The 15,140-nt window shown below is 41.6% G+C and overlaps 1 protein-coding gene across 3 annotated transcripts in view; it reads left to right on the forward strand.

Moving 5' to 3' along the window:
- The window catches only part of DPP6 (dipeptidyl peptidase like 6), a 517,007-nt gene that overhangs the window by 383,811 nt on the left and 118,056 nt on the right, over positions 1-15,140 (forward strand). For all 3 annotated transcript variants that reach the window (XM_058820947.1, XM_058820930.1, XM_058820938.1), the window contains exon 6: positions 11,138-11,190. In XM_058820947.1, coding sequence (XP_058676930.1) covers positions 11,138-11,190 — 53 coding nt within the window. The remainder of the gene's footprint in view (positions 1-11,137; positions 11,191-15,140) is intronic.

The raw sequence follows: 15,140 nt of genomic DNA on the forward strand, positions 1-15,140 counted from the left end.
TTGTTTTTGATTAAAGCCTTCATAATATAATGTACAAGGTCTCCTAGACAGTCAAAATCAGATGGACAGCATTAAAATAACCACAGTTTTATTTCTTTTCTTTCTTGTGTATGGGAATTTATCTTAGTGAAATGTGGGGTAACTTTGCTTTAAGAGGAATGAAATTAATACCAGTATGAAAATTATTGAAAAAAATTAAAATATGACAAATAATTAGATTCATTGCAACATAGAGAGGCTTCAGAATTACATTAGAGATGAGTTCCTGCTTTTTAGCATTAATTTTCTTCCTAAGTTTTTAGGGACAATGAACATCTGGTTTGTGCTGGATTGTAATAAGTACAGGTGGTTATTTTAAAATGTTAAGGAAAGAAATATATTAGGAGTAGCATCCAAAATGAGAAAACAACAGTGATTTTAAAAGCTTCAGAAGGAAAAACTAGAAAGAATTTAATTCTGGTGTCTCTGCAGAAACATATGAAGCAGTCTATAATCTAATTCTTCTGGTTTCTATTCCTTTTTGGTTTTTTTAATTTCTAATCACTGAAATAGTAAAAAATATATATATTTAGTGCCCTCTTCTGGAAAAAACAGCTCTTGCTATTCAGGGCACCCCGATGAAGTTCCTGTACTCAGAAATGCAAATCTTCTGATGTTGATGTTCTCCTCTTTAGCTGAGTTACATCCCAAATCCAAGGAGTGAGTGGCTCTCTGTGTTTACCCTGAACAAGTGCCTTTTATCCCTTTAACTGCCTGCAGAACTCTGCTTTTACCAGCTTGATGTTAAAACCAATAATTAATGTTCCTCCTTGGGCAGCTAATGACCCAGATTTGAAAATGGAATCTTCTATTCTTTTTTCTTCTATTCTCTGCTCAAAAGAAGCTCATTCTTGAAAAGGGAAGAGGAATCACAGGGCTTTAGTCATGTCTTTAAATGCTTGAGTCCTCATATTTCTGTGTGCAGGAGTGATGCTGCTGGTGGCAGAGCTATGGAGGGTTCTGCAGCAGGAAAGGAGCAGGGTAGGCTCTGTGCTCCTTCCTCTCCCCTTCGCTTTCCAAAGATGCTTTTCATCACCACAGACCATTTACCCCATGGAAGTTACCCACGGCATCACAAAGATAACACAGAAAATGTCTTTCCTGCCTTCTGTGTGATTTCAGTTTGTTTTTTTCCTGTCAGAATATAGAATTGTCTCCTCCAGTGAATTAGATCTGTGTGTACACTGAGGTACAGCTCTGAGTCTTCTGATCTCATATGGAACTGGAAAATGAATCGCTCACTGAAGGGGGAGAGGATTTTTGACCAAGGTTCCTAGCACACATCTCAGTATTTTCATTTCTTTCACATCCACTTCACTGCTTTTAAACTGTTGCTCTCTAATGCTTTCTGACAGACTCATATTTTTGGTCTCAGATTCTTTTCTTTGAGCCTTCTAAAAGTGCCCTGGGCCTAGGACCAACTATAAAAATTTTAGTGTCAGTACTAACTTCTTTGTAGTATTCACATTCTCAGCTGCTACAGTAGAAAAAGCAATTTTTACGTGTTAAGAGTAAATTTTAATAGAAAGAACATGTGCTGTGGTTCTGTAGTTGGTAATTTCTGCCTCTAAAGTGAATTATTTAAGAATGAATAAATTAATTAGATATACTAAGCATTCAGCACTTTTCATGGTTTGGTTCTCACATAATTGTTATAAAGCTTTACCATTTGCATTGTAAACTTCACAAAAAAGAGGCTTTTAGAATATTTCCAGAGTCAGTGTCCACACAGCTCAAGAAATGTTTGTTTGAAAGAAGGCATTATCTAATGTTTCATTAAAAGCTGTATTAAGATTCATTTCTCATGCTGTCCTTCAGCCCTCAGACCTGCAGCTCCAAAGACAATGAAGGTGAGAGAGAATGTGGATGTGAACCCTGTAAAATCCCACCTGCACCAGCTAACCCAGGCTGCCTCTATAAAATGTATAATTCAGAGTGTAATTCTAAAGCTAAAATAAACATCAAAGGCTGCTGACAGGAATCCTAACCCACACATGTGAGCTTTTGGCACCATTGTCTGGGAAAAGGGAGCTGCTGCAGGAGTTTGTGGGTGCAAAAAGGGGAAATGCTTGTAAAGAGTGACTGGAGGGGTCAGCAGCAGGGACATCCCTCAAGGCATACAGCTGCAAAGGGAGGCACTCCAGGTTGCCAAGTGCAAGAGCCTGGGAAGGTATTTTGGGAAAGGAAGTCTGTAAATCAGATAACTCTTGTCTTGCCTGAATTGGCTTTGGGCCACTGAGCCAGGGAAGTGAGCTGGATGGACTTTGAGATTACTATGATCCCAAATATTCCTAAAGAATCATAGTTGTGTGTTTCTGTGGGCATAATTGTATGGTGCTGAAGGTGTTTTATATTTCTTGCATTTAGGGTAATTGCTATGTCCTTCTAAATGTTTTATTTGGCCTCAGGCTACTTTTGTACTCCTAATACATAATAATGTTACTTCATCTTTTATTTCTGTTCCTTAGACATATTGTTTGGTGTGTTAGAATCACAACTGTGTACTAGATAATTTCATTCTCATTTCCGAGTTCTGAATAGAGGGCGGGAGGGGAAACCTGGGAGTTTATATGATAAAAGTTTGCTGTCATTACATTGCAAGGGTTCACATACTGCTAGAGTTTCACACCTCCTTGATGTTTCTTGTGGGCATCTCCTCTAGGCACTGACTCTTCCTTGTTCTCACAGCAGCCAACTGACTCCAGTTCCCCTCAACAAACCAATCCACTCTTTTATAAAACTCTTCTTGTTGGCTACAGTGTGGCCTGTTAACATCAGGCCTGCTCCTAATCTTTAATAATTAACCCAGCTGCAACTCTTTAGGGGTAAGATTACTTTCTATACTACCTTTATTTACTTATATTCTATCCCCCTACAAAGGTTTAAAAAGATAACAAAAAATGAGCTCATTATTGATAATGTTGATTCCTAATTCTTTGTAACTTCACTGCAGCTACCTCCCAATAACCTGAGCATCAACAAGTGCACAAAGGCTGGTGCAGAAATCCCGCAGAGAGCTTTGCAGCCCCCCTTTCATTTACCAGTTAAAAACATAGCTGTTTGAATGTTAGCTGTCCTTTAATGCAGTGACTGCAGGGCTTTGTGGTGCCAGGGCAGCGCTGTGAGGGACAGGTGGCTCTGGAGCAAAAGGAGCCTTTTGTAATTGCTTGGCAGGGCAGAGCTGCATCAGAGAGCAGCAGCAGTGGGCAGATTGGATTAACACTCTCTGAGGGGTGAGAGCTGGCACACGAGCTGCCTCTTAATACCTGTGGCCTAACTTGCTGCTGGAGCTGCATTTGCAACAAAAAGAGCATCCACTCCACCCCGCTGCTGTCACAAAGTCATAAATCCTCAAGCTGGCCTCAAAATTCCCTTTTGGAGCTGGCAGCAGAATAAGGCTCTCAAAAGTGTCATTTGAAAACTAATCTTTTAACAAAGAATTATTATCATGAAACAACTGAGATAGATAATCAGTCTGTGGGAGGTGAATTAGCAGCATGCTCTTACAGCATGGCAGTCCATCCATTGCTGTGGTGGATGTTGCTATCACACTTTATTTATAGTTGATTTGCAAACTTGAGACAATATTATTTGCCAAGGAATAATGCCTTGGCTTTGATGTTTAGAGACCTTTGGTTTGGTCCTTGGAAAATTAGTTTCTAATCCCAGCCCAGCCTCTGGATGTTTGTGGGAGAGATTTGCATATTAACCATGTGTGCTGCCTGTGGTGCATGACCCCGCCACAATCAGCTTCAGCTTGGTTAGAAATGCTTCCAAAATGCAAGTCCCCATGGCAGGAATGTGCTGTCCCTCTCTGATGTCACCTTGATGTGAGACTGTGCTCCAAGGAAGCCTCTCTGGTGTGGGTGGCAGGGCGTTCACAGCTCTGCATGGCTGGAGAGATGTCCTGGTTGTCCTTCAAATAACAAGGACAATGATTTAATTTTCAGTTTTAAGAGATAAATTGGTTAAAAGATTTGCAAAATAGAAACATGTCCTGATGATCCACTGCCTCTTGTATTACTGCCTTCTTCCAAATCAAATGCTGAGGTTTCTTCCTGGCTCTGGAGACACCCAGTTGCTGATTTCCTACATGGAAATGAGAGGAATGATGCTCACTGATGCTCAGTGGTGTGACTGAGGTGAGCATAGACCTGCTGGCTCTCTCTGAGGCACTGACAGATTGCTGCTGGCTGTGTCACCCCACCCAGGCACAGCTTCACTGCTGGGTCAGGATCCTTCCCCCCCTCTTTGCATGAAAAAGCTTTACGTCCCTTAACAACTCTAATACATTCATTCCCCACGTCTGTATCTTCCTCCTTTTGCAGAAATGTTAAATTAATTCCTCTGGAATACAGAGACAATTTTTTTTTTTTTATAGCACAGGCAACAAAATTCTCTGTATGTTGATTGATTCACACACCCCTTTCTCACCACCTTTCTTGCTCAAACCCATTTCCCCCCATCTCTGCCCTCCCCTGAGCTCCCCAGACTGTCCTGGAGTGTCCCAGCAGTGCCAGAGTGCCCTTTCTGTGGCTGTGAGCACATCCCACATGAGGCTGATCAGCTGGATGCAGCACAGCAGGCAAGGGCATCCCAAATCAGGTGTTTGATGGCAGCTGTGGTGTATTGGCTGCTCAGGAAATGCTCCTTGGTAGCATTTCATTATGGGGTTTCTAATTGATTGGAAGCACGAAGAGAAATGGGCAGAGTTCCTTAGAGGGCTGTGCAAGCAGGTTGACACACAGCATGAGACTCTACTGGAGGAGTGATAAAATGTAAAGGGAAAATTCAATGCAGGGACAAAAGAGAATATGCTGTCTCAGAAGAAAGCAAAATAGGTCAGTATCACAATGAATCTGAAAGGTGAGAATGTTGGAGACACCTCAAATTATACAGCTTTATTGATTTGTTTTGTTCTTGCAAGCAATCAAGATTCAGTGAGTGCGGGGTACAAAATACCAGTATGGATTTCGGTAGTTTTTCTTTTTTTTTTATTGCAGTGACACAAAAAGAAAATATAGCATGATGTTTCTGAGAGAATCTAATTCCAAGCTGGTTACTATGGAGTGCCTATTAGCAATAAAATAAAATCCTTTGCAAAAATAGTTGGGGTGAGGAGAACACTGCTGACCATTCTGTCTGCACAGAGGGAAAAAATGAAAAGAGCATTAACCAACCATGCCTCAGACAGAGGTAACCCCTTGTGCTCTAAATCACAAACAGAGGGGAGAATAAAAGCACAAAAATTGAACAAAAAATTATACAGAAGTTGGTGGTCAAGTGCAGGAATGGACTTTTCATCTTTTTGGAGGGCCAGTTCAACATGTCATGGTGAAACAAGGATTTCTTCTCAACAGAACAGAAGGGTTCAGTGAAACCAATGGTACCATAAAGAGTTTTCATCAAGGCAAATGATGTTGACACATTAAGTGAAAATTCAGTTTTTAATGTGGACTTTCATAAAAGATATAGAATATTCTGCAAACAGGTACAGTGACCTGCTTTAATCCTCCACACACTACCATAACACATTATGTCAATGAGGTATTTTTAGTCAAAAAATTATCCTTTCCTCTCCTGAAAGATCTGATGAACAACACAGTTATCCTGTGAAGTGAACATCAGATTTGCTTATTGGTGGCTGACAATAGAAGAATCCATATGACACTGTGGTATCCTTTACACACATGCTGTGTCCATGCAGGAGAAGGAAACTCAACCTCTAGCTAATGTTTGCTTGGTATTTTCCTCCTGAACTTGTTTTCCCCTCCCTTTCATGACACTGTGAGAAAACAAGGTACAGAATACATGAGCTGTTTGCCAATGCATAGCAGCAGACTTCCTGCATTCTACTTTATTCCTTTTCCCTGTTAATCTGTCAGCTTCAGAGCCTGGTTAAATATCACAGACACTAAAGGCCAAATGGCAAATCATCCTTTACCTGCATATTTTGCATCACAGTGTTAGTTAGTGTTTAAGGGCACCAGGACCATTTTGAAAGGTGGAATATGTAATTATGTCAAATGCTTGGGATTATTCCATTGGCTTGACATTCATGTGCGCATTTGGGGATTTGTCTGCTCATATAAGTAGAAAAATGGGCTGTGTAATCTATTTCCAGCAAATGTCTTTTTAGAGACTCTTTGTGGGAAACCCTTTAAATGGATCTGGCAGTTCCTGTTTCACCAGCCACTTGTGATATATTTTTACTGTCTTACTGCACAGTGTAAAAGCAGAGAGTTTCTTGAGACAACCAGGCTCTGTTAAGAATCCTGAGGGGATCTATTATTTGTTGATATACTTTATTGTTACAGAATAAAAAATGAGTCATTTTACCCAGATAAATCCTGGGTGCTTTATGATTAATCACATTAAAATATATTCTTGCTGTTTTCAGTCTTTAACAAACTGTTGTACATTTTTCTTTCTGATGACTATTTGGTATGTTCAGTTTTATTTGGAGGGCTGGGATGGATTTTTGGATAAAATGTGTGATTCCTGAAAAAGAAAGACACTAAACACTGAAAAATTTGTATTTAGCCTTGCAAGCTACAAACAGCTGCACTTCTGCTCTGCCCTGTACTGGTCCCTTGTGAGCTCTAACTTTTATGGGATTTTTTTGTGAGTTTTCTGGGCAATTCTTTAATGTAAATAACACTACTGTACAAAGGGCCAGGGGCTCAATGGAGCCATTTAGAAAATTGATGCAAAGCATGTTTTATTCCTGTATTATCAAGTGAGTAACAATAATGAGCTCATGGCAGCCAGTCCACCTGGGTTCAATCCCAGACCCATGAGCTGTTTTATACACTGGGTGGTAAGATCCTAAATCAGCTCTTTTGGTAGCAAAGCCTGCTGGAAGATGAGTGGATTGGGCTGTTTTGGGGAGCCTTCTTCCGAGGGCTTTTCCCCCCTTTCTTTGTCTGTAAACCTCCTCAAAATGAGGTGCCTCTTCTTTGTATTGATTCAGCATCTTGTCATGCAAATATTAAAGAAAGCCTTCCATAAATGCTGATTATTGCTGGTGCTGGCCTGGCATCAGCCCACAAAAGGAGACAGAAACCCACAGGAGATGGAAATGTAAGCTAAACTCTTTATTTTTTTACTGATGCTTGGGATAAACCCTCAGCAGATATTGCAATCTTTCATACCAGCCATGAGATATGAACCCATTTCACAAATTTCTTGGATATATGTCTCATATTTCTGCAGTACCTCTGGGGCAAATACAAGAGCTATGGATCCTAATTTAAAGTATATGAAGAGTTGCAATGAATAAATGAGTCCAAATCCACTCTATGCTTAAATAACAGATAGTTTCTATTTCAGTAAGTCCTGCTGGACAAGGACCTGTGTCCTTACAGCTCTTAAACCAGTGTTTCCAAGGAGACATTACCATTCACACCACACTGCTCTGTAGTGACAGAGCACAGAAATTGCTTCTTCCATTTTGTTTCTGTACCTTGTTGGAACCCCAATTTCCCTGTTTCTTTGGAATTTGCTGGCCTGAGAGAGGCACATGTCCTTCTCTGCTGCTCCATGTGCTGCAGGGTTTCCATTTCTGCTCTCATCTGACCAGGTCCAGGTTCCTTCTGTTGGTTGCATAAAATGAGGTCAGTGGCTTCACAACAAGGTGTTGTCACATGTAATTAGCCCTGCATTCTTATGAATTTTAGAGAGATAATTGCCTTTCCAAGGCTTCAGTGGAACAGATAGAAATGTCTCTCAGTCCCTGTATGGTTTCAGTGTAAACATGCACATGTTGCAGAGCATAAACAAGATCTGTGCTGTGACCTGGGATGAGAAGCCCAGCAGGAGAGTGTTTCTGGCCCAATGGTTTTGTCATAATGACTTTCACAGCACTTGTTGGTGGCAGCTGGCATGGGAGCTTCTGTGACCTGATTGTGGTGATACCCAGAGCCCTTCAGAGCACTCCCAAACCTGCTCTGACTCATGTGGGTGGCATGGTTTGACACACAGAGTCCACAGAGCACAGCAATTGCCAAAACCTCTGCTACCCCCAGATATGCCTCTCTGCTGAGAGGAGCTGTAAAGCTCCTGGAATCCAGCTAAAAATCAGGGCTGGGAGCATCAAATCAGTCAATGGCATCCCCTTTGATAAAAAAGGGGAACATGGAGTTTATACAGCTATTTATTTTTTTTTTTTTTGTTGGCCAAGCCTCAGCAGCAGACAGGATTAATGCAGTGAATACTGACTTTTAAGTACTCTCCATTCTCTGAGGCTTAGTTTGGATTTGGGAAGGATGCTCCTCTCTCCCCTACACTTTTCCCTGCTGTGGGATTTCCTACTGCTAAGTGAACAGTCAAATTCATCTTGATCCCAGCAGAAATTTAGTAGCTATATTAAGCAAGCACAGTCATTCTCTCAAATAGTTCAGTTAACTTCATTTAGTTTGCATATCGAAGAGGAAAGCTGCCATTTAATTTCTCAGAAAGACATAAAGTGATTTTTCTCTTGGATTCTTCTCTGCTTAGTACCATTGCTGGCAGAGTATTTTCCAAATAGGTTTGAAATAGTTGGGCTGAGAGGGATTTTTGAGCTGCATGTGCTTCTGTCCTTAAGTGTAATGTTAATAATAAATGTCTGATCCTGAAACCTTTGCACATACAAGTAGTTCTTTTTTAAATAAGCAAACCTACACATTGTAAGGATTTATCTGAGAAATTTTTTTCTCCTTTGAGTGAAATCTGCCAGCTGCAAGCCTTTGAAGTCTGTATACTATAGCACAGCTGATGTGAGATATTTTAGAGTCTGGCCGAAGACCCAAGATGATGACAAATGACATTCAGAAAATAAAAGAGCTCTCTGAGTGTCCTGCGACTTTTGTTTTCCTCAGTCCTAAGCTCTCCCAACAAAGAGAATGTTTTGCCTCAGTCTCCATTAAAACCTCCAAGACAGCTCTGAGGTTTCCAGCAGGGCTGTAGGACTCTGCACCACAAGCAAGGACATCACCAGGTGTCCTGCTCAAAACTCTCCTGGCTGCTTCTTTTCCCTCCAGCCTGCCACATTTTATGATTTTCTTCTGAAGGCATTTTCTTCATACTCATTTTGGGGGGCTTGTTTCTCTGTTATCTGACAAGACAGCAGGGTTTATAACCATGAACAACCATCCCAGCCTCAGATCAGAATTTATATATCCACATCATTTTCTCCAACTTACTGCCAGTATATTGGAAGACAAAAATGTCTCAGTATTTAATGACAATGTATTACCAGGTTTTTCAGATCTTTAGGCAGATTCAGTCTTCCAGTGCTTTCTCTTTAAGGAATTGTATGAGTTTTAGGACTTCATCAAAGCTGGAATAAACTCTAAGGCTGCATGCATCAGGCAGGTCTCAGGTATCAACATCAGAAGATTCAAGAGCTCTTTGGTATGATTGGGTGAGGATGAGAAAATGGAAATTTATTTGACATAATCTGACACAGGATCTAAAAATGACACTTGTACTAAAATAAATGCTGGCTTGTGGGGAATTCACTTGAATTCCAAGACCTTCCCTGATACCAACACACCAGAGAATCACCTTGTGTGAAGAGTCCTTATGGATCTGAATGCCAGAAAGGAGATAGGATTTGGGGATGTGCCCTCATGATGTCCTTGTAATGCAGGGAGAAATTGCACAGGCAGGAAGGAAATCACATCAATCAGCATCAGTTTCTGCATTTCATAGGTAGAAATCCAGTGCTGTCACCTCTGTGCCTGTTTTTCAGGGAGCTCATGCAGTAGTGTGAGGATTCAGTGCTTGGTTTCAAAGAGAGAAGTTTGATTTGATATTTGCAGGGTGCTGTGCCTTGTGTTTATTGATGTGCCTCATGTTTATCTGCCTCTTCCCTGAGAGCCCAGAAGCTGCAGGGCTGTTGTGGACAAACCCTGCAGGTTTGCCCTCCAGAGGGGCAGGGAGTGAGCGATATTTGCTTGTAATACTGATGATGTGCTTGGCATGGCCCCTGCTGGGGCTCCCAGCACCATCCAGGACATCAGGACATCTCATGGTTTTTGGTATAAGCATTAAATATATACATATACATATACATATACATATACATATACATATACATATACATATACATATATATATATATCCTTGTGCAAAACCAGAGTAGCCTAAGAAAAAATAACTTTCATCAAACTTGCTTGGTGAAGCAAGTATTCAAGAAAATTCTTCTTTGTTTTCTGGGACAGGATGCTTTCTGAGAGCTGCTAGACAGCAAAAGTAGTTAAAAGATTTCAGTAGAAGCCAAATGAAATAATTGCTAGGAGATTTATTTATTTAGTTGCATATAGTAACAGGACAGAATTTCAAAAAGTGATGCCCTGTATAAATTTGTATAAAATCATTCATATTTAAACCTTTCACACTGATGTTCTGACTCCTGATCACTGTAAAGGACTGCTGTCACCAGTGGAAAATCACCACCTCTTCAATCACTGGCATTGACTCTGCTGTTATTATTTACTATTTAGAAAACAAGTAATAAACTGTCCCCTGTGAGATGAGCTGCTGTGCCAGCTGCCCAGCTCCTCCCCAAGGTCCACAGAGCACAGACTGATATGAAGATGCAACTTAGCAGGTCATACAAACATGCCTTGACTGAATAGAGTTTTATTTCCTGACTGACAGGGGCCTGACAACCCTGTCTGATATCACCAGCACCACTCCCTGCTTTATTTATGTGGAAAAAAGCAACAAAACCCCCGTGCCTTGTGTCTGGTTATAATGATGGAGAATGTCTCCAGCTGACCAAGGTGTCCTCATTAATGTCTGTTCTAAATTTAGCCCTTGCAGATGCTGTGTGCCCCCAGTTTAATCAAAGACCTGGTGGCCATGACAACGAGCATCTGGGTGTGTAAGCTCTGCCAAACTCCATCACAAAGTGCAGGGTGGGAAACACAACAGCTCCAAGTGCATTCATACATTGTTCTTTTCTACTACACATTTTGAAGTGGTTAGGAGAGCTTCTCAGCCACAAATGTTAGACTGTTTTTGCAAAAAAAGAGCTCTGTTAACACAGGTGGCAGTTACTAATCTCTTTTTTGTGTTGTTTTGTCTTTTTCTTAATTTTGTTTTGCAGGTGTATCAGCATTCATATACAGCATATTATGTCCTCAGCAAAATACCTCATGGGTAAGCAATTTTTCAATGTCTTCATTTAAAAACTCAGCCATTAAGAATCCTGCAAAACAATGTGCATGGTGACAAATGGCTGCCTGTGACAGCCCTCTGCAATGGCCTGGCTTTCAGCTGCAGCCTCCACTGAGCTGTGTGCAAAAGATGAGGAGGTCTGGAAACAGAAGTACTGAGCTTCCCCAGAGAGTCAGACTACATGAATTTCATATTGCAGATTTCAGGGGTTTTGTCTGGAATATAGATGTGGTGGTGTCTGGCTGAGAGCCATGGTTGGCCACTCACCAGAGCACTGGAGAGGAGAAGGCTCTGGGGAGACCTCGCTGCAGCCTCTCAGTGCCTGCAGGGGCCTTGAGTGGGCTGGAGAGGGACTTAAAACAAGGGCATGGAGTGTTGGGACAAGGTTCACACTGAAAAAGGGCAGGTTTAGACTGAATATTGGGAATAATTTCCTTCCTCTGAATGTTGTGCAGCCTGGCCCAGAGGAGTGGTGGCTGCTCCATCCATGGGAGTGTTCAAAGAAGGGTTGGGTGAGGCTTTGAGCCACCTGGTCTGGTGGAAAGTGTCCATGCCCAGGACAGGGGGTTTGAAACTGAATGATTTTAAGGTCCCTTCCAACCCAAACCATTCAATCATTCTGTGATTCTTTAGCTTTGATTAGTTACAGTTTGTTTCCATGTATGGCTGGAACATGAAAATTAGGAGATTTCTCACCATCAACCCTGTTAAAGCTGTGGTGTCCATGTGACACACTCCAGACTTCTTCAGCCTCTTCCCTTCCCTTCCACAATCTGCTCTTTGTTTTTTGCTTTCTTTCTTTTTTTTGGGGGGGAGGGGGTACGTTTGTGTGTGTATGTGTGTGATTTTTTTGTTTGTTTTTGTTTTGGTTTGTTTCAGTTTGTTTTGTTTTGTTTTGTATTGGTTGCTTGGTGGGTTGGTTGGTTGGTTGGTTGGTTGGTTGGTTGGTTGGTTGAGCTGGCTTTTTTCTGGGAATTTCCTCAATATGCTTAGTTTTTGAAAACTCCATCTCTCTGGCAATATATCTGAGCAGTAGCTTGTGGGCTGAAAGTGTTCAGCAACAGGATGAAGCCACAGCAGGAGCACATAAGCTTTGTGTCTGCAGCAAACCTGGCTAAGAGCAAGAAAGGCTTGACTGACAGCGCAGTTCTATTCCAGACAAAACAAAGGTGGAAAAAATAGAAGTATCATGCATAACATGTATTAGAGATGCTAAAAAAATAGCAATACGGCTGTCCAAGAAGTTTTCTGCGGCTGCATGATCTTTCTTTGTCCTGTTCCCCCCAGCTCCAACTCTGCTGTGCACCCACCTGGGGCTCCCCTTGTTCTCTGTGTTTGGATGGGCAGTAGTGCAGGGAACTGAAGGGTTGGATACGTCAGAGGAGAAGTTTCCAGCATAAAGGGCAAATCTGGAAAGTGAGAGCACACCAGAAAGCACACAGGTGTGTCAGGCATTGGTGTCCCCACAGCATGATGTGGTGGTGGTGGTGGACCAGGAGGCCACGAGATGAAGAAGGGCTGGAAGGATCACTGAGTCTCCTGTTGGTAAAGGTGTGGTTTGCAGAGTTTGAGCTTTAGGCATTGCAAACTACATTGTGCAGTGGATGTTTCATTGACCTTCCAGGTGATGATGGTGCACGTGAGTGGTGGACAGGGCAGCACACTGCCATTTCCATGGAACATGGGAATTTATCCTTACTGCAGAGCTCTCTGTATATTTTAGGGTGGTGCATGAACAAGGAGGGTCCAATATGAATTTTCTTAGTCATTCACATCCTTCACTGAAATAAGGGAAAGAGAACTTAGTGACTTCAGGTCTAGGAGGCGAACACTGAATGTGATGTAACAGGTGGTGAAATACATCAGCTGACAGTAGAGCCTCTGTTGGATGAAGGGATAGAAACCCCTTCATCGCCTAGTTAACATTTAACACAGGACTATTGCTCTGATGGATATCTGTGGATGAAGGTTGCTGAGGGCAGGGCACAGCACAAGGTTCAGTTCAGTCTGACATTCCAGCTTCTTTGGCGATGATGAATTTGCCATCCACAAGCAGCAATCCTTGTCCTCCACCTGCCAATAGCAGGAATCACAAAATTCTGCACTGAGCAATGACCCCTTTGCCATTTTTACAAACTGTTTTCAGTTTTTCCTCCTCTGCAAGCAGGCACAGCTTTCCACCCTGTTGGTGTGTGCCCATGGCCCCTGCACAGTGTCCCTCCTGGAAACTGGCTGTGACAGTGTGCCTTTCCCTGTGCTGCCTCTCTCTGTCCTGTTCCCCATCCTCAGCTATGATGTGGAAGGCCAGGCAATTTAGAATTTGCACCCACTCATGCCCTTGCTACTTCCCTGCTGAGGCTAACTAATAAGGAAGCCAATTAACCTAATCTCTGGCATCACTTTTTAAATAACATGCCATTAATCTGCCAGCATAAATTGGTTTTTAAAGGGAATTTTCTAATTATTTTTGCCACGTTCTGCATGCTCTCCAGATTCAGGCTGTGCCTGAAGTCAAAAGGAGCTCATACCAATGTTTTCCAGATTTCATTTTGAGCTCTCAATAAGTTTGACAAACCAATTTGGGAATGTCCTCAGTACCTATGTTCCCAAATGGTATTTTACACAGCACTGCAGCATTTTTCCACAAGTGCTGTTGCCAAAGTAAACTCCTCACACTGGCTCTGTATAGGACAACTAACAGATGCCACTGACACAGACTCAAAGGATCTGATTTAAAAATTAAAACAAGCCCGAGGTAGCAGAAAGAGATCACACGGCTTTAGTACCTCTCTTCTGTTCTTTCAGCTTTCTCACAGCCTCTTGGTAAATTTGGGGTAAAACCCACCACTGCTTTTGATATAAAGTTTTCAATAGTCAATCTGAATTTTATTTCTATATCTTTTATTGTAAAGAAAGCAAGCAGTGCTGGGTGGCCGGGGAGTCACCGCTCCACTTACGGCACAAGCAATTTACAAGTTTGGCAAAGTATATATACTGTTTTAGAATTTTATTTCTATGTTTCTATTTTATTTCTTTATTTCTAACTTTAGAATTTTATTACTATATCTGCTATTGTAAAGAAAGCAAACAAGCAGTGCTGGGTGGCCTGGGAGTCACCGCCCCACTCACGGCACACATGACTTACATGTTGGGCAAAGTATATATACTGTTTATAAACTTACAAAGCATTTTCCAATGTGCTTGGTTAGTCCAAATCAGCAAATATCAATAAGCTGGGATCAGCAATTTAATGATCTTTCCAGGTAGTCTTTGGCTTCCTGTCCTTGCGATCATCTGGAGGGAGGCCTTACACTGGTGTCTGCTGCATGATTTTGTCAAGTGCATCAAGCTTTATATTATACAGAAGTATTTAGTTGTTTTGTTGCAATATCTCTTAGCTTTACCACAGCTTCCTATCTTTTATTTTAAGCACCAGTCATCTTGCTACCTCATCTCTTTCACTTCTGTATACTTCTTTTATTTCGATGCTTTATTTGCTGTGGTGGTGTTTGCAGGATGAGGGAAGAGATGAGAATCTTGACTCCATGTTTCAGAAGGCTGATTTATTATTTTATGATACATATTATATTAAAAGACAATTATATATTAGAACTATACTAAAAGAATAGAAGAAAGGATTTCATCAGAAGGAAAGGGAAAGGGAAAGGGAAAGGGAAAGGGAAAGGGAAAGGGAAAGGGAAAGGGAAAGGGAAAGGGAAAGGGAAAGGGAAAGGGAAAGGAAAGGAAAGGAAAGGAAAGGAAAGGAAAGGAAAGGAAAGGAAAGGTAAAATCCTGTGGCTGCTCACAGCCTCGACACAGGTGGCTGTCACTGGTCACCAAGTACAAACAATTTCACATGCTGGGTAAACAATTCTCCAAATCACATTCCAAAGTAGCAAAACATGGGGAAGCTAAAGCTTCTCAGCTTCTCA

This window comes from Ammospiza caudacuta, chromosome 1, assembly GCF_027887145.1.
Source record: "Ammospiza caudacuta isolate bAmmCau1 chromosome 1, bAmmCau1.pri, whole genome shotgun sequence".
NCBI classification, from domain to species: domain Eukaryota; kingdom Metazoa; phylum Chordata; class Aves; order Passeriformes; family Passerellidae; genus Ammospiza; species Ammospiza caudacuta.